This window comes from Pristiophorus japonicus, chromosome 7, assembly GCF_044704955.1.
Source record: "Pristiophorus japonicus isolate sPriJap1 chromosome 7, sPriJap1.hap1, whole genome shotgun sequence".
Lineage (NCBI taxonomy): Eukaryota > Metazoa > Chordata > Chondrichthyes > Pristiophoridae > Pristiophorus > Pristiophorus japonicus.
This window is the reverse complement of record NC_091983.1, coordinates 28975649-29003153: the sequence shown is the minus strand read 5'-3', so window position 1 is coordinate 29003153 and position 27505 is coordinate 28975649. Positions and strand designations below refer to the sequence as shown.

Genomic DNA, 27505 nt, shown 5'->3' with positions numbered 1-27505 from the left:
TATTGTACCAATTACTTTATTTACAGTGGTCAATGAAAGCACAGAGGAGTTCAGTGTAGTTTTGATGTCTCCAGGTTCATTTTATAACTCAGTGGTCTTGAATTTAGGTTCCACTGTTGGTGACAAATGATAAACTTATAGTTGTACTTTTATTTCTAAACTGAGATATCTGGACTATTAATTATTACCCTATAGCCTGCTGAAAATCACCATAGAAATGTATGATAAGCCGGCCAATGTTAAGGTAAATAAATCTTTATACAGTTTAATTTAGCTAAATTGTAGACTAATATTTACTGCTCACTAACTGAGTTGGAACAATGGAACCATTTCTCCCTAAGTAAGACTCTTGGCAGTTGTTCCATGCAAAGAGTACTAGAATGCAAAATCATGATAAATATATTAATCCTCAAACAGTAATAAAGCAGCCCAATAAAATTAAATCTTCTCAGAAGCATATTTTGAGGTTTAATTTCAATAACCTACAAAATCATTTTTTTTAAATGAAGATTTACAAATGTTTAAAAAAGCAGCAAAATAATTGGGAAAAAAAGGACAACTTTCTAAACAAAGGAATGGCTAACAAGTATTTCTTAAGCTGGTTTTCTTTTTACTGAGTTTAATATTCTTAGCAATCACTTAAGGATAAATTGCAACTGAAAAGAATTATGTTGTAATCGTATTACGTATACATCTCAGATGGAGCACTTATGAGACTTTGCAAACTAAACAGAGTGCTTTCTTTGGAACATCTGTACAATTGTTGATATCAGTAGGAAGGTTATCTTATCTGATTCAATTCGCTAAAAGATAAAAAGCAGCAACTCACATTAAGGAATTGACCATGGTTTTAGCGAAAAAATAACAGATACTACCAGATTAAAGCATGTCGTACAGCAGGCTCAATAATAGATATTACAATATCTGACCTCTCCATCTCTCGGCATAGCATTAAATAACAAATACAACTGATGTATATAAAACAGAAACATGGATTGAAAACCAACAACACATATGTAGCTAATGATCTCTTCTAAGCAGTTGATATTCCTCTTATTTTAGCAATGGATAAGTAAAAGTTGGTCGATAATGCGGAACATAAATCTTCCTGAGACTTCTTTTAGGACTTTTCAAAGATAAGCTCCAGCTTGAATAATGTCCACTATAAACTCACTCCAAGTTCATTTGTACAACGTGGATGACGATACAGTTTCAATAGTTTGGTCCTTTTCTAAAGGGATCTCTTCCTACTAATGCTTCATAACATAGAGATGGTTGACATGCTCCGGGTGGACCTGGAGGTCCTGCTCTCCCTGATTTTCCAGGATCTCCGGCGTTTCCAGGTGAGCCAGGCTTTCCTGGGTACCCTTCTTTACTAATGCCAGGTAAGCCCATAGATCCTGAACAGAAAGAAAGATAATTCAGGAATTATTCAACTAAAACAGCAGGTTTTGTGTTGTTAAAATGTTTAGTGTTAAACAGATGATCTGGTCATAATCTCATTGCTGTTTGTGGGAGCTTGCTGTGCGTAAATTAGCTGCCGCGTTTCGTATATTACAACAGTGACTACACTTCAAAAGTACTTCATTGGCTGCAAAGCACTCTGGGATGTCCTGAGATTGTGAAAGGCACCATATAAATGCAAGTCTTTCTTCTTCTATAACTGTAGAATTATTTTATATTGACATCATTTGACAATGGTGGGTGGGGGTCGGGCAGTGGCCCAGATTATTGTTGTGAGGCCCAGGAGAGCACTCCTGCTCTGACTGGCCCCACTAAAAGAATTTAAACTGTACCTTTTTTGAGGTTCTTCTGCTGTTCCGCCCTAAAACTGGCTCCATTCCTGGCAAAATCGTAAAATATTCTTTTAGAATACATTTATGATTTCACTAGAAATATCAATGCAAGAAATCTTCCCACAATGTTTACAACATTGATAACAATTGTTACCAGAGGAAATTTTTCTTCCATAGGAGGGACATTTTTCATGTTACATGCTCCTGCTATGTGACAGACGGAAAATTTGTGAAGGTAGACTGCAGATAATATACCCACTTTCTGCCAGTCTACAGTACAGTGAAGTGGAGATTATTATGCTGCTGGTTCAATGTACTTTTTCATTAATTCATGAGTTTTACAAGTAGTTTGGATATGATTTCCAATATCATCTGGAGCAGCTGTTTTATAGAGATAAGTCTTCAGACTGCAACTGTGCGAGTAGATTTTTATTTGCTTCTGGCTGTTATAATGAAATAGAACTAGGCCTAAAGAGATCATGAGAACAGTGTTACCACTTAATACAGCTACTGTTAGAGACTGGTTAACCACATTGGTTCTTGGCCGCATACAGACACTAATGCACAATGCTATCTGATAGAGCCAGTATGTACACGTGTAATGGCCTGGAATTGGCGTTGGTGGTGAACTGCCAACGTCTGCTGTCATTTTGCCTTTGAAACTAACTGCAACTTCGGGAATTGGCACATGCGCTGACACATGTGGAAATCCTGAAGTTGCGGTCTGTCATTCACTGCTTCTCCACAGGCTACGTTGTGCCCCTCCCCACTGAACCGGCAATCAGTGAAATCACTCAAATCAACGAAACTGACAAAAATGTCGGCTCTTCCGTAGTAATTACACTGTTAAATTCCCTACGATTAAATGTAATTGGGGTTTTAATTGCATATTGACTACTAAATAAAGGTTGCGAGTCTGAAAAACTAATTTTAATTTTGTGCAGCATGAAATTTATCCGTTTTAATAAGAATTAAAAAAATTTTTTTATCTTTATTTCAGGTTTACCTTTTCCCCATGTGAGAGCCCCAATCTTTGTTTTGCTCTCCCTAACATTTTTTTAAAGTTAGTACTTTAGAGCTTACCCACTTCCGTATTCGCTGTCTGTGAGATTCCTGCATTTTGATTGGCTGTTTAGACAGCTTGTTGGCGTGACAGCAGCTTGCACTCGGGGATCCCCACTAACATCCGTTGATTTGAGCTGAACGTTGGAAAACCCGAAGTTCTCGACACAAAGATCGCGAGATCTTTGTGCAAAGCTTACTTCGGGGCCAGCGGTGAAAGACTTTGCTTCTTTGCTGACCGCAAATTCTTGGCCATGTGTTTGATGTATTGGGAAGATTTGGATGAACGGATCACTTCACTTGTTTTGTGACTGCAACAAACATCAGTTGGATGGAAAATCCCGTGTAAGTTGAGTTTATCTTGGCAACCGTGCAATTGCAGTCATAAATTTGTTATGGCTCTAAACAAAAAAAAACTTTGAGAAGTGTACTTGTCCTATTTGAGTCAAAGGTGATTTCACTGTAAATTAATTGTCAAAGTAGAAAAAAAATGTGGGACCACCACTCAACATGACCAAAACTTGCTTATGTAACCCTAAACCATGCAAAAGCTGCATGAAGTACACTGCATGATGAGTTGCACGAAACACAGTTTGCACCAAAACATTTGAGAACAAAAAAAAGCAGCTTTTCGAGTCGAGTTTAACTTTTGCTTTTGAAATGTATGTTGTTCACTGGAGTGAAAAGCTACAATGCATTACTGACCATCTATTCTTACTGAGACCTGTGGGTTTTCAGTATTGCTTTTGAGAAAGCCAGAAACAGTTTATGCTCCACAAGCTGCTTGTATTGTATAACCCGTGTAAAAGACTTATGCTAGCATGTGACGCATTGGCGTACAGAGTCGGTTGTGTATTACAACAAGCTAATGTTGTGGGGAAGTTGCAACCTGTCGCCTATGCTTCCAGGAGCTTGTCTAAGGCCGAGAGGGCCTACAGCATGATTGAGAAAGAGGCATTAGCGTGTGTGTGTTCGGGGTAAAGAAAATGCATCAGTGCCTGTTTGGCCTCAAATTTGAGCTGGAAACCGATCACAAGCCGCTCACATCCCTGTTCGCTGAAAACAAGGGGATAAATACTAATGCCTCAGCCCACATACAAAGGTGGGCACACATGCTATCAGCATATAACTATACCATCCGCACAGACCAGGCACCGAGAACTGTGTGGATGCTCTCAGTTGGCTACCATTGCCCACCACGGGAGTGGAAATGGCGCAGCCTGCAAACTTGTTGATGGTGGCGCAGCCCGCAGACTTGTTGATGGTCATGGAAGCGTTTGAAAATGATAAATCACCTGCCATGGCCCACCAGATTAGGACTTGGACCAGCCAAGATCCTCTGCTGTCCCTAGTAAAAAACTGTGTACTGCATGGGAGCTGGGCCAGCATCCCCGTTGAAATGCAAGAGCCAATCAAGCTGTTCCAGCGGCGAAAGGACGAGCTGTCCATTCAGGCAGACTGCCTGTTGTGGGGTAACCATGTAGTGCTACCAACAAAGGGCAGGGAGACGTTCATCTCGGATCTCCACAGCACACACCTGGGTATAGTAATGATGAAAGCGATAGCCAGATCCCACCTGTGGTGGCCCGGTATCGACTCTAACTTAGAGTCCTGTGTACGGCAATGCAGCATATGTGCTCAGTTGAGCAACCCGCCCAGAAAGGCACCACTAAGTTTGTGGTCCTGGCCCTCCAGACCATGGTCGAGGATCCATGTCGACTATGCGGGCCCGTTTCTCGGTAAAATGTTCCTGGTGGTGGTGGATGCTTTTTCAAAATGGATTGAATGTGAAATAATGTCGAGAAGCACCGCCATCACCACCATTGAAAGCCTGAGGGCCATGTTTGCCACCCACGGCCTGCCTGACATACTGGTCAGTGACAATGGGCCATGTTTCACTAGTGCCGAATTTAAAGAATTCATGACCTGCAATGGGATCAAACATGTCACCTCGGCCCCGTTTAAACCAGCCTCCAATGGGCAGGCAGAGCGGGCAGTACAAACCATCAAACAGAGCCTTAAACGAGGCACAGAAGGCTCACTCCAAACCCGCCTGTCCTGAGTACTGCTCAGCTACCGCACGAGACCCCACTCACTCACAGGGGTGCCCCCGGCTGAGCTACTCATGAAAAGGACACTTAAAACCAGACTCTCGCTGGTTCACCCCAACCTGCATGATCAGGTAGAGAGCAGGCAGCAGCAACAAAATGTAATCGATGGTCGCGTCACTGTGTTATGGGAAATTGATCTGCATGACCCTGTGTATGTGCTAAACTATGGACATGGTCCCAAGTGGATCGCGGGCACGGTGATAGCTAAAGAAGGGAATAGGGTATTTGTAGTCAAACTAGACAATGGACAAATTTGCAGAAAGCACCTGGACCAAACGAGGCTGCGGTTCACAAACTGCCCCGAACAACCCACAGCAGACACCACCTTTTTCGAGCCCAGAACACACACCCAAAGGATCAACGACACCATGCCAGACCAGGAAATCGAACCCATCACCACCGACAGCCCAGCAAGGCCCAGCTCACCTAGTAGCCCTGCAGGGCCAACAACACGCCAGCCCAGCGAGGGCACAGCCAACACACCAGAACAGACATTTGTACCGAGGCGGTCCACCAGGGAAAGAAAGGCTCCCGACCGCCTCACCTTGTAAATAGTTTTCACTTTGACTTTGGATGGGGGAGTGATGTTGTGTATCTGCAAAGCATGCACTCCCATGTTCCGCCACCAGGAAGCTCATCCCCTGAAGTCCCAAGGGATCCCAGCATCCCTTGGGAGCACTATATATAAGCCGGCCCCTAAGGCCTGTTCCTCACTCTGGAGTGTCTTATTAAAGACTGAGGTCACTGTTACTTTAACCTCCCTGTAGTGCAGTCTCATCTGTGTTAAGAACACAATAACTTTGAGTTCACAGTGTTCAGTCTGACTCTTTCTCCATACACAACATTCTGGATGATCAGAAACTTTCTCCAATTGAATATTAGGAGGACCAAGGCCGTTGTTTTTGGTCCCCGCCACAATCATAGTTCCTTGACCACTGGCTCCATCCCTCTCTCTCGCATTTGTCTGAGGCTGAACCAGACTATTCGCAACCTTGGTGTAATATTTGACCCTGAAATGAGCTTCCGACCACAATTCTGCGGCATAACTAAGACCGCCTATTTCCACCTCCGTACTATACCCAGAATAAAACAATGAATAGTACACCTACAATCAAACAATGAATAGTACACTCTGCCTCAGCACTCCCGTTGCTGAAATCCTCATCCATGATTTTGATTCCTCTAGATTTGACTATTCAAAAGCACTCCTGGATGGCCTCCCATGTTCTCCCCTACACAAACTATAGGTCATCCAAAACTCGACTGCCCATGTCCATATTGTACCCATACACAATAATAATGAATAAATGAAAGATGTATATTTGTATCAATTGTTATTTTGATACACCTTGTTTGAAACCATTAAAAGAAACACCAGGAATGGATCATTTGTGGTTAATCTGTGTTTATAATAGTTTATTTTTTTGATTCACTCCCACTTCCCAGAGTCACTGTGAATCACACTGGAAGCTTAACTTGTGTTGATAAAAATAATGAGTTCTGACTACAAGTCTACACTTGTTTAACCTGCCTTTTTTCTTTTTGAGATGCTGTTGTAGCTTCTGTGCATTTTCAGCATTTTCTGTTTTTATTTTTGACATGTGCTGAGATGATCGATCTTTTCAGAAATGAAAATAAGATTATACTGTTAAGATATTGCAGTACCTGGTAGACCTGGCAGACCTTGCAGTCCAGGATATCCTACTCCTTTATCACCTTTCTCACCTTTATGACCAGGGATTCCTGTAAAAAAACAATTTTTGACAACATTAGGACTGATGGTTTCGGCTAGAAATTGTGTAGCGCCCTGTTTGGGGCGGTAACAATTGCGGGAGCACAAAATTATCGCCGGACGCTACCCAGTTCCAGCGAATGCAAACTTCTGGTTCAGCGCTCCAGGAGGGACATAGAACGCTAAATCAAGCGCTACCACTTCCCTTGGATCTCCAGGGCACAGGAGATGGTGGCATTAAGGTTTACCACCAGCACTAACCTGCAAGCGAAGTTCACGGGCGTCGGTACTTTTGCCACGCCCAGTTGGAAAATCATTAGCGCCCTATTACCTCTCATGGAGGCACTAACAGGAGAGGCAAAGGAGGCCAATTGCTCCCCCTAAAGCATTCAGATGGTGTCTAATACTTCACCCTATTACTACACCCAGAATAAAACAATGAATACTACACCCACAATAAAACAATGAATAGTACACCCAGAAAATAATGACCACACACAGTTGTAAATGTGGAAGTTTATAGATTGGTTATCTAATACAATACTCGGAATCATGCCCAGTAAGTACCAGTTCATTCCAATATAATATGATCAGCCCAAACCGTTTTTATATTTGCGTTATTGTAGTATTCATTATGTAAAATTAAAAAATTACTATCTTACTTAAGTAGCACCAAACATGTCTGTTACTAATATTGCACAACACTCTTTCAAAGAAAACATTTTTGAATATTTCAGTTAAAAGTGTTCATATGTTGAAAAAGTAATTTGGGTATTTTTGAGCTTTCAAGTGTTCTATTGCAGCTCCGATCGAAGTCTAATTCCCTAGAAACTGTTTGATTATTTCATATAAAGCTGTTTGTAAATTATGGGATGGATTTTGTTCTGAGCAGTGAATGAACGGTGCCAGCCATTCATTAGACTTGCACTTGCCCATAGACTTTTTTATAGGCTTTTGCACAGTTAGTTGCTGTCAGCCAAAAAGCACAGCACTCTCTACAGGGCATCTGGGACCTGTGTGTTCAAGGCAAGCAACTATGAATCTCCTTAACCAATCAGATTGAAGAATCATTAATAAGCAGCGCAAAGTCTGTCAGTTAGAATAATTAGTTCAATGCTAAATCAGGTACAGAAAGGAAAAGAAAGATTGGATTAAGAGAGAGATAAAAGAGACAGAAAGAAAATGTAAAATAACAGTTTAAAAAAAAAATTCCAACAATAATTCAAATCTGAAGGAATGAGATTCCACATTTGTAAACGTTAAATTTCTATGCCAGAGAAGTTGTTTGGCAGTAATTAAGACTTACCACACCATTAAAAAGATACTTACACTGGAATGGATAAGCCTTAACTGTTTCTGACGAGTTTAGTTTGTATCTATGAGGTAAGTACAACAACATCATGCCTTTCAATGTATTTGAATGGTGAGTCCCTTGTTGAGATACCATTTTTGTGCACTTTTGGAGGAGCAGGGCACTTTGGACAGCAACTTCCTGATTTCTGCGTTTAATTGTGACTGTGCGGTCGCCAGAAGTTGCTGTCCAATTTACGTTTTATTAACAGTGAGCGCAGTTAGCCTCACCATTACTTTTAAAGCAAAATCTGGAGAATTATTACTTTCTTTAAGTTGTATTAATATATCTTTTCAGATAGAGTCTGAATGTATCATTTGTTAAATGCATCATTTTCCTAAGTGTATACAGTAAAAGCATAATCTGGAACATTGTTTTGAAGGAGTATGAACATTTTCTGGTTTAGCAAGTTAATTCAAAGGCAACAGGTAATTAGATACTCTACAAGAAAAAAGCTATTGCACTAAAGTCTATTACTTTGAAATCACATGTATTTGTATGAAGTTCTGTTGAATATTATTTTAACAATGGTATCATTAATAGGGGGGTGGAGATGAAAAAGATCTACCCAGCAAATTGGTATGATCTGGAATGCACTGAAAGGGTGGTGGAAACAAACTCAACAGGGAATAAATACTTGAAGGAGGAAAACATGCTGGACTATGGGGAAAGAACAGGGGAGTGGAGCTAATTGGATAGCTCTTCTCAGCTGCCACAGACACGATGGGCCAAATGGCTTCCTTCTGTGCTGTATGCATCTATGATTTGAATATAGCTCAGCACAATTTAAAGATGTAGGTATTCTCAAAATTTACCAGGAATGATCAACAATTCGGCTACCAGTGTGCAATCAACACAGATATGTAACTAGGGCAGATGTCACATACATCTAATCTCAGTGACTTCTGAGTAGACAGAAAGATGTAAAACATTTATCATGCAAGGTGGGATGTGAGAGAATTCATTCAGCAGAATCCTTCAATGATTCCCATTTAATGTTTAAAATTTCTGTGCACAAGGCAAAGAATCCTAGGCGACATTACTGCCTGATTTCTACACAGAAAGAATGGCATGCAAGGATTTGCTGCTGACATCAATGCACATTTGTGGGCAAACGGATATGCTGTTGCAAATCTCATCATGTGACCATTCAAAGAAATTTCAGTGCGATCAAGCAATAGACACTTAACTGCTGTTAAAGACGTTTTAGTAAATTTATCTTGCACATGTATACTTTAAAACATATGGGGGGTGCGGGGCTGGGGTGGAGGGGCTGGGAGAGCGGTAAAATTCAACTTTGGCAGGGGCTTAAAACGGGGCTACACTCCCTGCACTATTTTTCTTTCCATTGAAGACCCTGCCAGAGTTGAATTCCACCCCTATTGCATCTTTACAGATGCTCTTATACAATTTTCTGCTGAATCTGTCAAATTCCACCTCAACCCATGTGGAACAGATTGCATAGATCAGCTTAAGTGAACAATTTTGGCATGTTTCCCAGCAGGCATCTCTTTACTGCACTAACAAGCTGAGTCAATTTTTATTAAGCAACTAATCTGTTTATTGTAATATATTAATCACTTAGCTGGAACATTCATCCAAGTTCACACGTTGGGCCTGAAGTTGCGGTTGGAGGTTTCCCATGAGCTTATGCCTCTGACCTGCAAAAAATCCACGAACCTACCTGATGGCCCTGGAGATTTGGACTCTTGCGCTCCTGGGCCTCCAAGCGTAGGCCTGTGCCGACGCCCACATATCCCAGGGGTGCATGAGGTTCGCAAGCGCCCCTGGGATCACGTGGGCCAACCCAACCAATGAAAGAAGTGGGATCCCATTCATACTTATGGTGATTCCGTATGTACAGAACCCCCATAAGTATGAATGGGAATACCCCTCAAAATACGGGTATATTTAAAATAAATTTTAAAAAAGCATCACATATTTCAAATTAATCAAAATGGCATTTAATGAAATATTTGAAACCAAAATTTTATTTTTTGAAAAATAAATTGACATTATTTACATTAAATTTACATATAAATAGTCCTTAGTTTACATGTGTTTTAATGTTTAACTGAATTAAAAAATATATTTTTATGTCCTTTAAAAGTCTTACACTGCTAAAAGAAGGCATTACGCTGGGCAGAAGTTGTCTCCTGCCTAGAAGGCACTTTTGCCAGGAATGCATGCAGTCTGGACAGATCACAAGTTGTGGGTTTTAGCACATGTGCTTCGCATGCCTAAACCCGGAACATTTTAAGAAAGGAGGGAGAGAGAAAACGGGGAATTATAGACCGGTTAACCTGACATCAGTAGTGGGGAAAATGTTGGAATCAATTATTAAAGATGAAATAGCAGCGCATTTGGAAAGCAATGACAGGATCGGTCTGAGTCAGCATGGATTTATGAAAGGGAAATCATGCTTGACAAATCTTCCAGAATTTTTTGAGGATGTAACTAGTAGAGTGGACAGGGGAGAACCAGTGGATTTGGACTTTCAAAAGGCTTTTGACAAGGTCCCACACAAGAGACTGGTGTGCAAAATTAAAGCACATGGTATTGGGGGTAATGTATTGATGTGGATAGAGAACTGGTTGGCAGACAGGAAGCAGAAAGTCGGGATAAACAGGTCCTTTTCAGAATGGCAGGTAGTGGGGTGCCGCAGGGCTCAGTGCTGGGACCCCAGCTATTTACAATATACATCAATGATTTAGATAAAGGAATTGAGTGTAACATCTCCAAGTTTGCAGATGCCACTAAGCTGGGTGGTGGTGTGAGCTGTGAGGAGGACGCTAAGATGCTGCAGGGTGACTTGGACAGGTTAGGTGAGTGGGCAAATGCATGGCAGATGCAGTATAATGTGGATAAATGTGAGGTTATCCACTTTGGTGGCAAAAACACGAAGGCAGAATATTATCTGAATGGCGGCAGATTAGGAAAAGGGGAGGTGCAACGAGACCTGGGTGTCATGGTACATCAGTCATTGAAAGTTGGCATACAGGTACAGCAGGTGGCGAAGGCGGCAAATGGCATGTTGGCCTTCATAGCTCAACGATTTGAGTATAGGAGCAGGGAGGTCTTACTGCAGTTGTACAGGGCCTTGGTGAGGCCTCACCTGGAATATTGTGTTCAGTTTTGGTCTCTTAATCTGAGGAAGGACGTTCTTGCTATTGAGGAAGTGCAGCGAAGGTTCACCAGACTGATTCCCAGATGGCAGGACTGACATATGAGGAGAGATTGGATTGACTGGGCCTGTATTCACTGGAGTTTAAAAGAATGAGAGGGGATCTCATAGAAACATATAAAAAACTGACGGGACTGGACAGGTTAGATGCAGGAAGAATGTTCCTGATGTTGGTGTCAGAGGAAATGTATTAGCATGGATAGAGAATTGGCTGGCTAACAGAAAGCAGAGAGTCGGGATAAATGGGTCCTTTTCAGGTTGGAAATCGGTGGTTAGTGGTGTGCCACAGGGATCGGTGCTGGGACCACAACTGTTTACAATATACATAGATGATCTGGAAGAGGGGACAGAGTGTAGTGTAACAAAATTTGCAGATGACACAAAGATTAGTGGGAAAGCGGGTTGTGTAGATGACACAGAGAGACTGCAAAGAGATTTAGATAGGTTAAGCGAATGGGCTAAGGTTTGGCAGATGGAATACAATGTCAGAGAATGTGAGGTCATCCACCATGGGAAAAAAAAAAACAGTAAAAGGGAATATTATTTGAATGGAGAGAAATTACAACATGCTGCGGTGCAGAGGGACCTGGGGGTCCTTGTGCATGAATCCCAAAACGTTAGTTTGCAGGTGCAGCAAGTAATCAGGAAGACAAATGGTATGTTGGCCTTCATTGCAAGAGGGATGGAGTACAAAAGCAGGGAGGTCCTGCTGCAACTGTACAGGGTATTGGTGAGGCCGCACCTGGAGTACTGCGTGCAGATTTGGTCACCTTACTTAAGGAAGGATATACTAGCTTTGGAGGGGGTACAGAGACGATTCACTAGGCTGATTCCGGAGATGAGGGGGTTACCTTATGATGATAGATTGAGTAGACTGGGTCTTTACTCGTTGGAGTTCAGAAGGATGAGGTGTGATCTTATAGAAACATTTAAAATAATGAAAGGGATAGACAAGATAGAGGCAGAGAGGTTGTTTCCACTGGTCGGGGAGACTAGAACTAGGGGGCACAGCCTCAAAATACGGGGGAGCCAATTTAAAACAGAGTTGAGAAGGAATTTCTTCTCCCAGAGGGTTGTGAATCTGTTGAATTCTCTGCCCAAGGAAGCAGTTGAGGCTAGCTCATTGAATATATTCAAATCACAGATAGATAGATTTTTAACCAATAAGGGAATTAAGGGTTATGGGAAACAGGCGGGTAAGTGGAGCTGAGTCCACGGCCAGATCAGCCATGATCTTGTTGAATGACGGAGCAGGCTCGAGGGGCTCGATGACCTATTCCTGTTCCTAATTCTTATGTTCTTATGTTCTTATAATTCACTAAATATATTCAAAAAGGAGTTAGATGTAGTCCTTACTACTAGGGGGATCAAGGGGTATGGCGAGAAAGCAGGAATGGGGTACTGAACTTGCATGTTCAGCCATGTTTTCTATGTTTCTATTTTTATATGGTGAAGTCCAGAACCAGGAGTCACAGTCTAAGGATAAGGGCTAAGCCATTTAGGACCAAGATGAGGAGAAACTTCTTCACTCAGAGAGTTGTTAACCTGTGGAATTCTCTACCGCAGAGAGTTGTTGATGCCAGTTCATTGGATATATCCAAGAGGGAGTTAGATATGGCCCTTACAGCTAAAGGGATCAAGGGGTATGGAGAGAAAGCAGGAAAGAGTTACTGAGGTGATGATCAGCCATGATCATATTGAATGGCGGTGCAGGCTCGAAGTGCCGAATGGCCTACTCCTGCACCTATTTTCTATGTTTCTATGTTTGTGCGGCCCCTACAGCTCTGAAATGTTCTGTTGCAGTTTCTTCTCTGGTTTCATTTGTGATAGAAGAATATGCAAAATATTTGGTACCTGATAAAAGTTGATAATGAGGAGGTACTAGAAAAGCTGTCTGTACTTAAAGTTGTTAAGTCACCAGAACCGGAGCGGATACATCCTAGGATGCTGAGGGAAGTTAAGGAGGAAACCGCAGTGATACTGGCCATAACCTTCCAATCCTCCTTAGATAAGGGGTGCTGCCAGAGGACTGGAGAATTGGAAATGTTACACCTTGTTCAAAAAAGGAGTAAAGGTAAACCCAGCAACCACAGGCCATTGGGGAAGCTTTTAGAAATGATAATCAGGGACAAGGTTAACAGTAATTGAGACAAGTGTGGATTAATTAAGGAAACCCAGCATGGATTTGTTGAAGGCAAATCATGTTCAACTAACTTGATGGAGTTTATTGATGAGGTAACAGAGAGGGTTGATGAGGGCAATGCGGTTGACGTGGTGTCGATGGACTTCCAAAAGGTGTTTGATAAAGTGCCACATAATAGGCTTGCCAGCAAAGTTGAAGCCCATGGAATAAAAGGGACAGTGGCAACATGGATACGAAATTGGCTAAGTGACAGGAAACGGAGTAGTGGTGAATGGTTGCTTTGTGGACTGGAGGAAGGTATTCCCTAGGAGTCAGTACTAGGACCACTGCTTTTTTTGATATATATTAATGACTTAGATTTTGGTGTACAGGGCACAATTTCAAAATTTGCAGATGACTCAAAACTTGGAAGTATAGTGAACTGTGAGGAGGATAGTGATAGACTTCAAGAAGACATAGGCAGGCTGGTTGAATGAGTGGATACGTGGCAGATGAAATTTAACATAGAAAAGTGAGAAGTGATACATTTTGGTCGGAAAAATGAGGAGAGGTAATATAAACTAAAGGGTACAATTCTAAAAGGGATGCATGAATAGAGAGACCTGGGGTATATATGCACAAATCCTTGAAGTGGCAAGACAGGTTGAGAAAGCGGTTAAAAAAACATATGGGATCCTGGGCTTCATAAATAGAGGTATAAAGGCCGAAATTGCTCACCGCCCGAAACGAGGCGCACCTACCGTTTTCGATGTGTTCTGGCTGCCCCAATTCAGGGGTGGCCTAACCGTCGAAATTTAGCACTTCGGGGATTTTTTTGGAGTGGTGCGGAAGTGGCATCATCATGGGGGCGGAAGTGGGGGCTGGACGGAGTAGCCGACGCTGTCAGTCATCAGCGCCACATTGATGATGTCATCGCGTGGGCGAGTCACAACTTCTCTCCCCTTCAGTTAAAGGGGAGGGCCACTGCAAACCCTGTAGCTACTTTAGTGGCAAACACTGGGCCACCAGGGAGGATTTCGGCCAGGCCAGCAACCTGGCACCCAAGAGGCGGTCATAATTGTTGGCTCAACCTGACAGTCGCCCGACAAAAAAAAATAACATGGCGGCCGCGGCAGTGGCCACTCCCACGAGACAATTTCGGGAAAGGGACAATTTCCCGAGGGGCAATTTTGCAAAAGGGGCCCCGCCAGTCAGTAAGTGCACGCCGTGGTGGGAAAATGGGTGGAGCGGTCTCGGACACCGCTCCAAAACTGAGGAAGCACAATTTCCAAAATGGCAGCCCCTCTGCGGTGACTTGGTGGCCATTCCTTGCTGTCCTGTGGCCGCTGCTTTCAGGCGGCGCGAGGCCTTATCGATAGAGTACAAAAACAAGGAAATGATGATGAACCTTAATAAAACACCGAATCGGCCTCAACTGGAGTATTGTGTCCAATTCTGGGCACCATAGTTTAGGAAGGGTGTGAAGGCCTTAGAAAGAGTACAGAAAAAATTTATGAGAATGATTTCAGGGATGAGAGACTTCAGGTACGTGGATAGACTGGAGAAGCTGGGGTTGGTCTTCTTAGAGCACAGAAGGTTGAGAGGAGATTAGATAGAGGTGTTCAAAATCATGAGGGATCTAGACAGAGTAGATAGAGAGAAACTGTTCTCTTTGGCGGAAGTATCGAGAACCAGAGGACACAGATTCAAGGTGATTGGCAGAAGATCCAAAAGGTATATAAGGAAAAACTTTTTTACACGTGGTTAGTATCTGGAATGCACTGCCTGAAAGGGTGGTGGAGGCAGACTCAATCGTGGCTTTCAAAAGGGAATTGGATAAGTATCTAAAGGAAAAAACTTTGCAAGGCTATGGGGAAAGGGCGGGGGAGTGGGACCAGCTGAACTGCTCTTGCAGAGAGCCGGCATGGGCTCGATGGGTCGAATGGCCTCATTCTGTGCTGTACCCATTCTATGATTCTACTTTTAAACCTGTGATTGGGTAGATTATTGAAATGACAGAAGTCGTGCAATAAGAATATATTATTCTGGCTGAAAGGGACGGATAATCCCCGTAACTGACATGCTGGCAAAAAAGTGGCACAAGGACTGCAGTGGTTCAAGGAGAAGACCCACCACCAACTTCTCAGTGCAACTAGGGATGGCCAATAATGTAGCCTTGCTAGTGTTGCCCACTTCCCAAGAACAAATATATATTTTTCAAGCATCCCCTGATGAACTTTAGTGATGACTCCACTGGAGTACACAGAGTCAGGGGATGCCACTGGCTGGCTTGTGCACCATTCTGGGTGTCTTGGTAATCCTGGCGAAGGATGACCACTCAGAGTGGGAGAATGTGGGTGCTGGACTTCCCCCCACCTCACCCTGCCAAAAAAAAATATTATAAGCATCCCCATCAACCCCCCTTTATAAGGGTGGTTGAAAATTGGCCAAAGTTGTGAAAACATTTTTCGGGAGTTGGATCTGGGCCCCCAGTTCAGCCCCATATCCACTGGCAGATTGACAGCTTGGCCTTTAATTACTTACATGTAAAGTCAAGCCTCAGCTAAGTTGAAAATCAAATAGACTTATGCCTCATCACTCTTCTTTGCAAAGTTCAGCATTGCATTGCATGAAGGGGAAATTAAATAAGCACATGAGGGAAAAAGGAACAGAAAGATATATTGATAGGGTTAGATGAAGTGGGATGAGCATAAACACCAACTTAGACCAGTTGGACCAAATGGCTTGTTTCTGTGCTGTAGACTAGGCCTGGAATTTACGGTCAGTAGCGAAGCAAAGGCATTCGCGCTGGCCCCGAAGTAAGCTTCACACAAAGATCTCGCGATCACTGAGGTGAGAATTTCGGGTTTTCTTACGTATAATTGAAATCAACAAAAGTTAATGGGGATTCCCATTGAGGAGCTGCTGTGACATCAACAAGCTGTCTAAGCAGTCAATCAAAACGCAGAATTTTCACAGACAGCTAACCAGGAAGTGGGTAAACTCCTTTGATTCTTACTTTTAAAAAATGTTAGAGAGAGCAAAACAAAAGACTGGGGCTCTCAAGGGGAAAAGGCAAACCTGAAATAAAGATGAACAAATTAAAAAAAAAAATTATTTTAAAGTTTCTTAAAATGTTTAATTTTTAATTACCGTGGAAGAGCCGAAGTTTCTGTCAGTTTCCATGATTTGACAGATTACACTGATTGCTGGCTCTGTGGGGAGGGGGCACAGCACAGCCCATGGAGAAGCAGTGAATGACAGACCGCAACTTCAGGATTTCTGCATTTGGGTTGTGCATGCCGTCAGTTTCAAAGGCGAAATGACGGCGAATGCTGCCAGTTTGCTGTCATCATGGACCGCAAATTCCAGGCCATTGTTATTCTATGTAATGTAACTTCTAATCATCAAGACACAAGACTGCTTTAATGCTTCTGCCATATTTAAGATGGATGAAACATTTAAAATGAGGGCTTGTGCTCAAGTTCTATTTATCAATAATCAACTACACTTCCTTGTTACCAATTATGCCTAATTTAGATTTGCCTCTCTTCTTGGAAAAAAAACAGAAACAAAAATTGAAATATAATGGGAATTGCTCTGCAAAATGTAGACTAAAGAGAAATAAAGGTGATACGCTTGTATAATGAGCTGCATATTAAACTGAATCCCAACATATATTTTCAGTCTTACCCATGAGTCCTTGGATGCCTGGACGACCTGGTAAACCTGAATGACCTGGTTGACCTTGTGCACCATCCGAACCTGGGACCCCGCTTGGACCTTTAATTCCTGGTGATCCTGGTGGGCCTGGTGGCCCAGATGAACCCGTGCGTGCCTGACAGTGCCAACAGTCTTGACTCCTTTGGTTCCGTAAAATTGAAGATAATTGAGCTAGTATGGTGAAAAGAATAGAAAGACATGGCAATGAAAGATCAAATCAAGAATTAAACCAAACAAAAATATTTAAAGTGAAGTTACTTTAATCAGCATAACACAGCCAAAGAGCAAATATTCCATTTACATAAGGGGTGATTGTGCGATCCTGTGCTCCCAATAGGGAACTGTGCAACTGAGGAGTGTAGATTGGTAAACACTACTGTGGCCCTCATTGTCCCAACTGTGCTTCGTGTGAGCACAGCTTACCATTAGGAGTATGGGATTGTGAGATCACCTCTTTAGGGTGTGCATGAGTGATTGTCTTTAGCATTGTTGAAGTAAGATTACTTCAGAATTTGTGTTTTACTCTCAGCTTGGCTCAGTAGGTAGCACCTTTGCCTGAGTCAGAAAGTTATAACTTTAAGTATCAGTATTGAATTGAGCACATAATCTTGAATAACACCTCAGTGCAGTACTGCGGGAGAGCTGTATTAACAGCGGTACTGTCTGCCTGCTCAATTGTGGGTAAAAAAAATTCCATGGCACTATTTAAAGAAGATCAAGGAATTCTCTTGATGTTCTGGCCAAATTCTTCCCTCAAATCAAAACAGGTGAACTATTCATTCATTTGCTGTTTGTGAGACTTTGCTGTTCGCCTACATAACAATAGTGACTGCACTTCAAAACAATCCATTGACTGTGACGTGTGTTGAGACATCCAATGGACATGATAAGCTGCTATACAAATTCAAGTTGTTTTCTTTCTTTACTATCTTGAATCTTTGTCAGAATGAGAAAAAAATCTAAAATTTGAGGTATGGTGAGCTATAGGAAGCTCATTAGGATATGATATGATACATTGGTTCTCATAGGACTAATTCAGGCCCCAAACGTCAAAAGTGATTAGATTGCCAGTTATGTTGGTCTCCCTCAAAAATGCACCAATCATTTTTTGGCTGTAATTTCCACAGGGCCTCTCGCAATCTCATTTACACCATTTCCCCAGTTATGACAGATCAGGAGAACCTCTGTGGAAATTCTACCCCTATATGATCTCTGGTTAGACAGATAGTTTTGTGAATTTGTGTGTGTGTTTTATTTTTCACTGCTATGTGCTGAAGTATATTGTGTGAGTGTTCTTGACAGTAGGTATTACTTCTGCCAGTAATCAGATTACTTGTTCGAGAATCGTGGGGTGTGCAGCCTGCAGTTTTTACAGAGTATTGATTCCCACCGCCCCCCGCCCACCCCCACCCACCCCCACCCACCGGCCCTCCCGAAGTAGGGAAGAACATATGTTTATATTGGAACATAATCATGGAAGGAAAAAAGATCAGTGAGCTCTCTTTCACAGATCATGTATAGTCTATCCTATCATTAGCTTTTACTTTGCTTAGAAACATAGAAACATAGAAAATAGGTGCAAGAGTAGGCCATTCGGCCCTTCGAGCCTGCACCGCCATTCAATGAGTTCTCTGGGAATGCCCTACAGAGACTCTTCCTCTTCCCTAAAGATATTCATGAAAAACTTCAGTTTATTTATCCATCCCTATATTTTCCTACCCCAAGCAGCCTTGGCAGCAGTGCCTTGTAAAATATTTTACACTTATATGCCTCAAAATTGCTGTAACTGTGCTAATCAGGGGTTAACAGTGGGTGACTCCAGGTTTCTACAAGAATGTTTGTCTGCCCATTAACCTTGAATATTTCTGTTTTTATATGATTTGGAAATCGTGAGGTCCCAGCGCTCACAGCAAGATTCCCAATGTCATGCCTGCACATTTTAAGCAGTTCAGCAACATTTAAGTGACTTAAAATGGAGGCATCTCAAGGGAGAATCACTCACTTTGATAATATAGCTCTGGAGCTGCTCATACAGCAAGCACGTGAAAGGAGAACAGACCTATACAGTAGAAAAAGGGATCTGGCAGCAGAAAGTAGAAAGGGTCAATGATGTCAGCATGATCCAGTGGCTTTGGATACAGCTAATGAAGAAGATGCATACAGATGATATTACTTGCAACTCTTCATTCACCTCAGCAAATTTACAGCAAGCTTCACAACTTCAAACTGCATTCTCAAGACTGTACCCTGCTAATGTCCAGCATCTCAGTGCCGTCCTAACTCTTGTTCCTTTCTTTTTCCTCTAGGTCCTCTCAGCAGCAAGAGCTTCCTGAAGTAGAAACCTTGTCAGGATGACAATCTTCCTGAGGATGTACTGTCATGTGCTCCATCCATCCCAAGCACCAGCACAGACACTGCTCACCTTCCTCTTGGTCTTCCTCATCTGATGAGAATTGTTGCTGTTGCTCTGCCTCCTTCAAATGCAGGCCTCTCTGCGTGGCTATGTTGTGAAGTATGCAGAACATTTGCAGAATATTGGGGATGGATCATTGTGCTTCGCAGGATAAGTGTATTGAGAGGCTTGAATTTGGGGCCAGAGAGGTGAGGGCCCAGGGGCAGCACTGGCCAGCCCACACTGCGATATGTGTGCGCACTAGGTCCATGTAGCAGAGCAGGTCTCCAGTCGTCTTGGATAACCCTTGCCACTGGACCAAGGCTTAGTCTCTGTCAAGCCCGTGTGGTGGCTGGTGTGCAACGGCCACCCCACATTAAAAAAATCCACGCACAGGCACCTTCCACCCTTCAGGATGTGGTTCAGAATCTGGAATATTAGGTCCTTCATTGAAACACCTGTGAACTCATCCTTTTTTGGCGTGGAAGCAAGTCATTCTCGTTTCGAGGGACTGCCTATGATGATGATGCATTGTGACAGCTGTCTGAGTACTATGCACAAACTTGCATGATCTCGTTTGTGTGATTAGAGACTAGTTGGATATTAATGGTCCGGTAGCACTTCCTATTCAAGAATGCTGATTGCTGTTGGTGTTTGGATGCTTTGATGGCAGAATGTGTGCAGTCAATGATGTCCAGGACCTGGAAAACCCAACCACTGCTGCAGATCCAAGAAAGTGACTCTTAGCCTGTACACCCTGTGCGTTGGGTATGGCCTCCAATGAGCAGGCCTCTTATCTGTTTCCTAATGGCCCAGCTGCTGCTAGTGCTGGTTGCTGAGGCTGATAGTGAGGCTTCTCTTCCTCCAACTGTTCCTTCACCCAAATGAAACTATCAATAAAGTTCTCATGATCAGCAGATAACACTTAGAGGTAATTCAGGCAAAAAACGAAGGAAGCAGCAAACTGGAACCCGGAGACTCTCCTGGCAATCCATAAGGCACATTGGCACGCAGATCCAATGATTGAATTACCTGCAGGTCAGTATCTTATAAATATGACTTCAGTGGCTCTGAGAGATCAATCCCATTACGCTTTGCTGTCTGCTTGGTTGCTGGACGGGATTTCGTTATTTTGCATTAAAATGGCGTCAGGGTCATAACTGTGTCATAGGAGCACAATTTGCATGTATTCATAAGACCAATTTGCAGGCATGAGGTCCTTGCCTTCCTCTGGCGACACCACGGCCAAATAATAAAAAAGCACGGTTAAAATGACAGCTGGCAAGAACACAGCAGGAATGGAGCAGTACGCATCAGCAAGGAGAAGGAAGGTATCATCGACAGTGCTATCAAGCAGCACTTACTCACCAATAACCTGCTCACTGATGTTCAGTTTGTGTTCCGCCAGGACCACTCAACTCCAAATCTTATTACAGCCTTGGTCCAAACATGGACAACGGAGCTAAATTCCAGAGGTGAGGTGAGTGTGACTGTCCTTGACATCAAGGCAACATTTGACTGAGTGTGGCATCAAGGAGCCCTAGTAAAATTGAAGTCAATGGGAATCAGGGGAAAAACTCACCACTGGCTGGACTCAAGCACAAAGGAATATGGTTGTTGTTGTTGGAGGTTGTAAGAGGGAAAATTTGGCATTCGGGGAATATACAAAATGTTTTAAGTTAGTTATCCAGAAAAGCGGTATGGCTGAAATCCCATTTCCAGTACTCAATAAACCTCACTGTGTTTCAAAGGTTTCTGGGCACATTGGAATGTTATCCTATCTCTCTTGCTTGGCCAGATGGAGTTTTCCATTGTCACTTTTGACCCCTTGCCCTGTTTACCTGCCCCTCTGGGTTTCCTGTGATGGGACCTCCTATAATTAATCACTCAGATATGTTATTTCCTTTATACACCCTTATAAAATGGGCCACTACAAAGGTTGATGTTAGCTCGTTTAAATTCCGAGGTGAGGTCCAGTACTAACCATGTAATTCTAACAAAGTCCGATAGCCCCAATAACCAGAAGGCCGCCAGGTCAGCACATTCTAGCAAGATGAGGTCACCCTAGGAAGGCCTGAACCTGGTCTGTCAATCCAAGGTAACCAATCAGGAGTTGTGGGAGGTTGTATTGGGGAAGCAAATGGTCTTTTGAACAGTGTATAAAAGATGGCTGATTTTGCAGTTCAGGGAGCGTTTCCACTCACAGGCGGCTGTGTTGAGAAATCGCTCCCGGATGGTTCATGATTAAAAGATCGTTGAACCTTGCCTTCTGTCTCCATCTATTAATTTCGAAGGGTTGCTACACGGATTGGGATGAGTGTCGACCCCTTATATCAGGGGGTCCACGCATGGAAAGAAAAGCCTTTCCGCTATCCCTCTACAGAGGTCAATCATTTCAGCCCCGGGACATCGCTGCAAAAGTTCCTCAAGGCAGTGTCCTAGGTATCAACCATTTTCAGCTGCTTCATCAATGACCTTCCCTCCATCATAAAGTTAGATGAGAATGTTCAGTTACATTCGCAGCTCCTCAGAAAATGAAGCAGTCTATGCCGCATGCAGCAAGACCTGGATGACAATCAGGCTTGGGTTAATAAGAGGCAAGTAGCATTCATGCCACCCAAGTGCCAGGCAATGACTTTCTCCAACAATCTAGAGGCTAACAACCTCCCCTTGACATCAACATCCTGCGGGTCACCATTGACCAAAACCTAATTGGACCAACCACGTAAAATACTGTAGCAACAAGAGCAGATCAGAGGCTGGGTAATCTGCGGCGAGTCTCTCACCACCTGGCTCCCCATAGCCTTTCCACTATCTACAAGGCACAAGTCAGGAGTGTGATGGAATACTCTCCACTTGCCTGGATGAGTGCAGCTCCAACAACTTTCAAAAAGCTTGACACCATCCAGTACAAATTAGCTTGCTTGATTGGCACCCCATCCACCACCTTAAACATTCACTCTCTCCACCACCAGTGCACTGTGGCTGCAGTGTGTAGCATCTACAATATGCACTGCAGCAACTCACCAAGGCTTCTTTGTCAGCAGCTCCCAAACCCACAACCTCGACTGCCTAGAAGGACAAGGGCAGCAGGTGTATGGAAACACCATCACCTGCAACTTTCCCTCCATGTTACATGTCATCCTGATTTGGAAATATATTGCCGTTCCCATCGTTGCTGGGTCAAAATCCTGGAACTCCCTCCCTAACAGCACTGTGGGAGTACCTTCACCACAAGGACTGCAGCGGTTCCAGCTTCTGAAGGGAAATAAGGATGGGCATTAAATGCTGGCCTTGCCAACAACGGCCACATCCCAGAATGAATTTTAAAAAAAGGTCTCTGCAGCAAGCACCCCTATATGTTCTCTAAACTTGCAAAATCTGAAGACGGCTTGCAATTGAGGAAAGAATGGGGAAACAGAGTTGGAAGTGGTGCCAAGCACAAAGCCCTTGACTCCATTTGAAGAGGTTACCTTGGTCTTTAGGGCATCTAAGGAGTGACATAAAGGGGTGAGGAGGGGGGGTGAGGGGAGGTGAGGTGAAGGAGCAGGGGAACCCAGAGGCCTCCCCAAGCTTAGGAGTCATCTCATCCTGGTGTTGTCAAGTCTTGTTCCTTTATTTACTCACCAATACTTAGATGTACAGTTAAACACACAAAGATCATGCACAGTATATTGCACTCCAAATACTGGAAGTAACTATTGTGTTCCTAACACAGATGAGGCTGCACACAGGGAGGTTAAAGTAACAGTGACCTCAGTCTTTAATAAGACACGCCAGAGTGAGGAACAGGCCTTCGGGGCTGGCTTATAATAGTGTTCCCAAGGGATGCTGGGATCCCTTGGGACTTCAGGGGATGAGCTCCCTGGTGGCGGAACATGGGAGTGCATGCTTTACAGATACACATCACTTCCCCCGCCAAAGTCAAAGTGAAAACAAATTACAAGGTGAGGCAGTCGGGAGCCTTTCTTTGCCTGGTGGACCGCCTCGGTACAAATGTCTGTTCTGGTGTGTTGGCTGTGTCCTCACTGGGCTGGCATGTTGTTGGCCCTGCAGGGCTGCTAGGTGAGCCTGGCCTTGCTGGGCTGTTGGGCATGATGGCTTTGATTTCCTGGTCCGGCGTGGTGTCGTTGATCCTTTGGGTGTGTGTTGTGGGCTCGAAAAAGGTGGTCTGCTGTGGATTGTTCAGGGCAGTCTGTGAACCGCAGCCTTGATTGGTCCAGGTGCTTTCTGCAAATGTGTCCATTGACTACAAACACCCTATTCCCTTCTTTAGCTATCACCATGCCCGTGATCCACTTGGGACCATGTCCATAGTTTAGCACATACACAGTGTCATTCAGATCAATTTCCCATGACACAGTGGCACGACCATCGTTTACATTTTGTTGCTGCTGTCTGCTCTTAACCTGATCATGCAGGTTGGGGTGAACCAGCGAGAGTCTGGTTTTAAGTGTCCTTTTCATGAGTAGCTCTGTGAGCGAGTGGGGTCTGGTGCGGTAGCTGAGCAGTACTCAGGACAGGCGGGTTTGGAGTGAGCCTTCTGTGACTCACTTAAGGCTCTGTTTGATGGCTTGTACTGCCCGCTCTGCCTGCCCATTGGAGGCTGGTTTAAATGGGGCCGAGGTGACATGTTTCATCCCATTGCGGGTCATGAATTCTTTAAATTCGGCACTAGTGAAACATGGCCCGTTGTCACTGACCAGTATGTCAGGCAGGCCGTGGGTGGTAAACATGGCCCTCAGGCTTTCAATGGTGGTGATGGCGGTGCTTCTCGACATTATTTCACATTCAATCCATTTTGCAAAAGCATTCACCACCACCAGGAACATTTTACTGAGAAATGGGCCCGCATAGTCGACATGGATCCTCGACCATGGTCTGGAGGGCCAGGACCACAATTTTAGTGGTGCATCTCTGGGTGCGTTGCTCAACTGAGCACATACGCTACATTGCCGTACACAGGACTCTAAGTCAGAGTCGATACCGGGCCACCACACGTGGGATCTGGCTATCGCTTTCATCATTACTATACCCGTGTGTGTGCTGTGGAGATCCGAGATGAATGTCTCCCTGCCCTTTTTTGGTAGCACTACGCGGTTACCCAACAACAGGCAGTCTGCCTGAATGGACAGCTCGTCCTTTTGCCACTGGAACAGCTTGATTGGCTCTTGCATTTCAACGGGGATGCTGGCCCAGCTCCCATGCAGTACACAGTTTTTTACTAGGGACAGCAGAGGAGCTCGGCTGGTCCAAGTTCTAATCTGGCGGGCCATGACAGGTGATTTATCATTTTCAAACGCTTCCATGACCACCAACAAGTCTGCGGGCTGCGCCGCCATCAACAAGTTTGCAGGCTGCGCCAGTTCCACCCCCGTAGTGGGCAATGGTAGCCGACTGAGAGCATCTGCACAGTTCTACGTGGCTGGCCTGTGGCGGAGGTATAGTTATACACTGATAGTTCGAGTGCTCACCTTTGTACGCAGGCTGAGGCATTAGTATTTATCCCCTTGTTTTCAGTGAACAGGGATGGGAGGGACTTGTGATCGGTTTCCAGCTCAAATTTGAGGCCAAACAGGTACTGATGCATTTTCTTTACCCGAACACACCCGCTAATGCCTCTTTCTCAATCACGCTGTAGTCCCTCTCAGCCGTAGACAAGCTCCTGGAAGCATAGGCGACAGGTTGCAACTTCTCCGCAACGTTAGCTTGTTGTAATACACACCCGACTCCGTATGACGACGTATCACATGCTAGCACAAGTCTTTTACATGGGTTATACAATACAAGCAGCTTGTTGGAGCATAAAATGTTTCTGGCTTTCTCAAAAGCAATTACTTGGCTTTTTCCCCATACCCAGTTCTCACCTTTACACAATAACACGTGTAGAGGCTCTAAGAGGGTGCTTAACCCCTGTAGGAAGTTACCAAAATAGTTGAGGAGTCCCAGGAACGACCACAGTTCCTTGACGTTCTGTGGCCTGGGCGCGTTCCTGATAGCCTCTGTCTTGGCGTCTGTGGGCCGAATGCCATCCGTCGCGATCTTTCTCCCCAAAAACTCCACTTCTGTTGCCATGAAGACGCATTTCGACCTCTTCAGCCGCAGCCCTACGCGATCCAGTCACTGGAGGACCTCCTCCAGGTTTTGTAGGTGCTCGGCAGTGTCCTGACCCGTGACCAATATGTCGTCCTGAAAGACCACCTTGTGTGGTACCGACTTGAGTAGACTTTCCATGTTTTTCTGGAAGATCGCTGCAGCCGACCGAATTCCAAACGGGCATCTATTGTAGATGAACAGTCCCTTGTGCGTGTTGATGCAGATGAGGTCCTTCGAAGACTCCTCCAGCGTCATGTAGGCCGAAGTCAGTTCGAGCTTGGTAAATGTCTTGCCTCCTGCCAGCGTCGCAAATAGGTCGTCTGCCTTAGCTAGCAGGTATTGGTCCTGTAGCGAGAAACAATTAATAGTTACTTTATAATCGCCGCAAATCCTGACCGTGCCATCACTTTTGAGTACTGGAACAATCGGGCTGGCCCACTCGCTGAATTCCACTGGGGAGATGATGCTCTCGCGTTGCAGCCTGTCCAGCTCGATTTCCACTCTCTCCCTCATCATGTGAGGTACCACTTGCCTTGTGGGGAATGCGTCATGCCTCTGGGACCAAGTGGATCTGCACCTTCGCCCTGGAAAAGTTTTGAATGCCTGGCTCAAAAAGGGAAGGAAATTTGTTAAGAACCTGGGTACATGAGGCATCATCGACGTGTGATAGCGCTCAGATCTCATCCCAGTTCCAGCGGATTTTGCCCAGCCAGCTGCTTCCAAGCAATGTGGGGCCATTGCCCGGGACAATCCAGAGTGGCAGTTTGTGCACCGTGCCCTCGTAGGTGACCTTGACCATGGCGCCTTCCAGGACAGTGATAAGCTCTTTGGTGTGCATTCTCAGTTTCTTGTGGATGGGGCTCATGGCTGGTCTGAATGCTTTGTTGCACCACAGTCTCTCAAACATCTTTTTACTCATGATGGATTGGCTAGCGCCAGTGTCCAGTTCCATGGCTACGGGTAAGCCATTCAATTTTACGTTTAGCATTATAGGTGGACATTTCGCCGAAAATGTGCGCACCCCGTGTACTTCAGCATCTGCCTCCTCCCTCTGAGGCTCGAAATTGCTTTGATCCACCATGGACTGATCTTCCTCTGCCACGTGGTGGTTAGCAGGTTATGTAGAGCTTGCAGCTCATTTGCAAGCTCGTTGGAGGTGCCCCATTGTTCCTCGGCTCTTGCAAACATATACTTTGAAGCGGCATGAATACGCTGAATGGAAGCCTCCACAACGCAAACAAGGTGTGAATTGCTTTGCATTCATCCTTTGTTGGGGACTCTAAGTCATCTGGGTCACCTGAGGCCTGCTGGCAGTTGCAGACTCGTGGGTTTTGCCCTTTACATTTCTGCTCGCAAACACAGTTCCAGTTAATTTATGAACATTGCTAGCACTTGTGTGCTGAGAGATTTGTTTGGTGTTATCACTGGTGGACATAAACGCCTGTGGTATCGCAATGGCCTTACTGAGGGTTGGTGTCTCTACAGTCAAAAGTTTTCGTATGATGGTCTCGTGGCCAATGCCCAGTACAAAGAAGTCTCTGAGCATTTGCTCCAGGTAGCCATCAATCTCACATTGTCCTGCAAGTCGCTTCAGTTCGGCGACGTAGCTCGCCACTTCCTGACCTTCAGATCGCTTGCACGTGTCGAACCGATACCTTGCCATCAGCACGCTCTCCATCGGGTTAAGATGCTCCCGAACCAGTGTACACAGCTCCTCATACGACTTATCTGTGGGTTTCACCGGAGTCAGAAGATTCTTCATGAGGCTGTAGGTCGGTGCACCGCAGACTGTGAGGAGGACTGCTCTCCTTTTTGCAGTGCTTCCTTCTCCGTCCAGTTCATTGGCTACAAAATACTGGTCGAGCCGTTCGACATCGGCTTCCCAGTCCTCACCCTCCGAGAACTTCTTCAAGATGCCCACAGTTTGCTGCATCCT

General features: G+C 44.3%; 1 protein-coding gene across 1 annotated transcript in view; it reads right to left on the bottom strand.

Moving 5' to 3' along the window:
- Nucleotides 1–548: 548 nt before the first annotated feature.
- LOC139266575 (collagen alpha-1(XXI) chain-like) overlaps nucleotides 549–27505 on the bottom strand; it is a 463005-nt gene continuing 436048 nt past the window's right edge. Inside the window, exons 26-28 of the mRNA XM_070884170.1 lie at nucleotides 17052–17252; nucleotides 6635–6712; nucleotides 549–1400 (exon numbers count right to left, since the gene is read on the bottom strand). Of these exons, the coding sequence (XP_070740271.1) occupies nucleotides 1213–1400; nucleotides 6635–6712; nucleotides 17052–17252 (467 nt within the window). The 3' untranslated portion in view covers nucleotides 549–1212. The remainder of the gene's footprint in view (nucleotides 1401–6634; nucleotides 6713–17051; nucleotides 17253–27505) is intronic.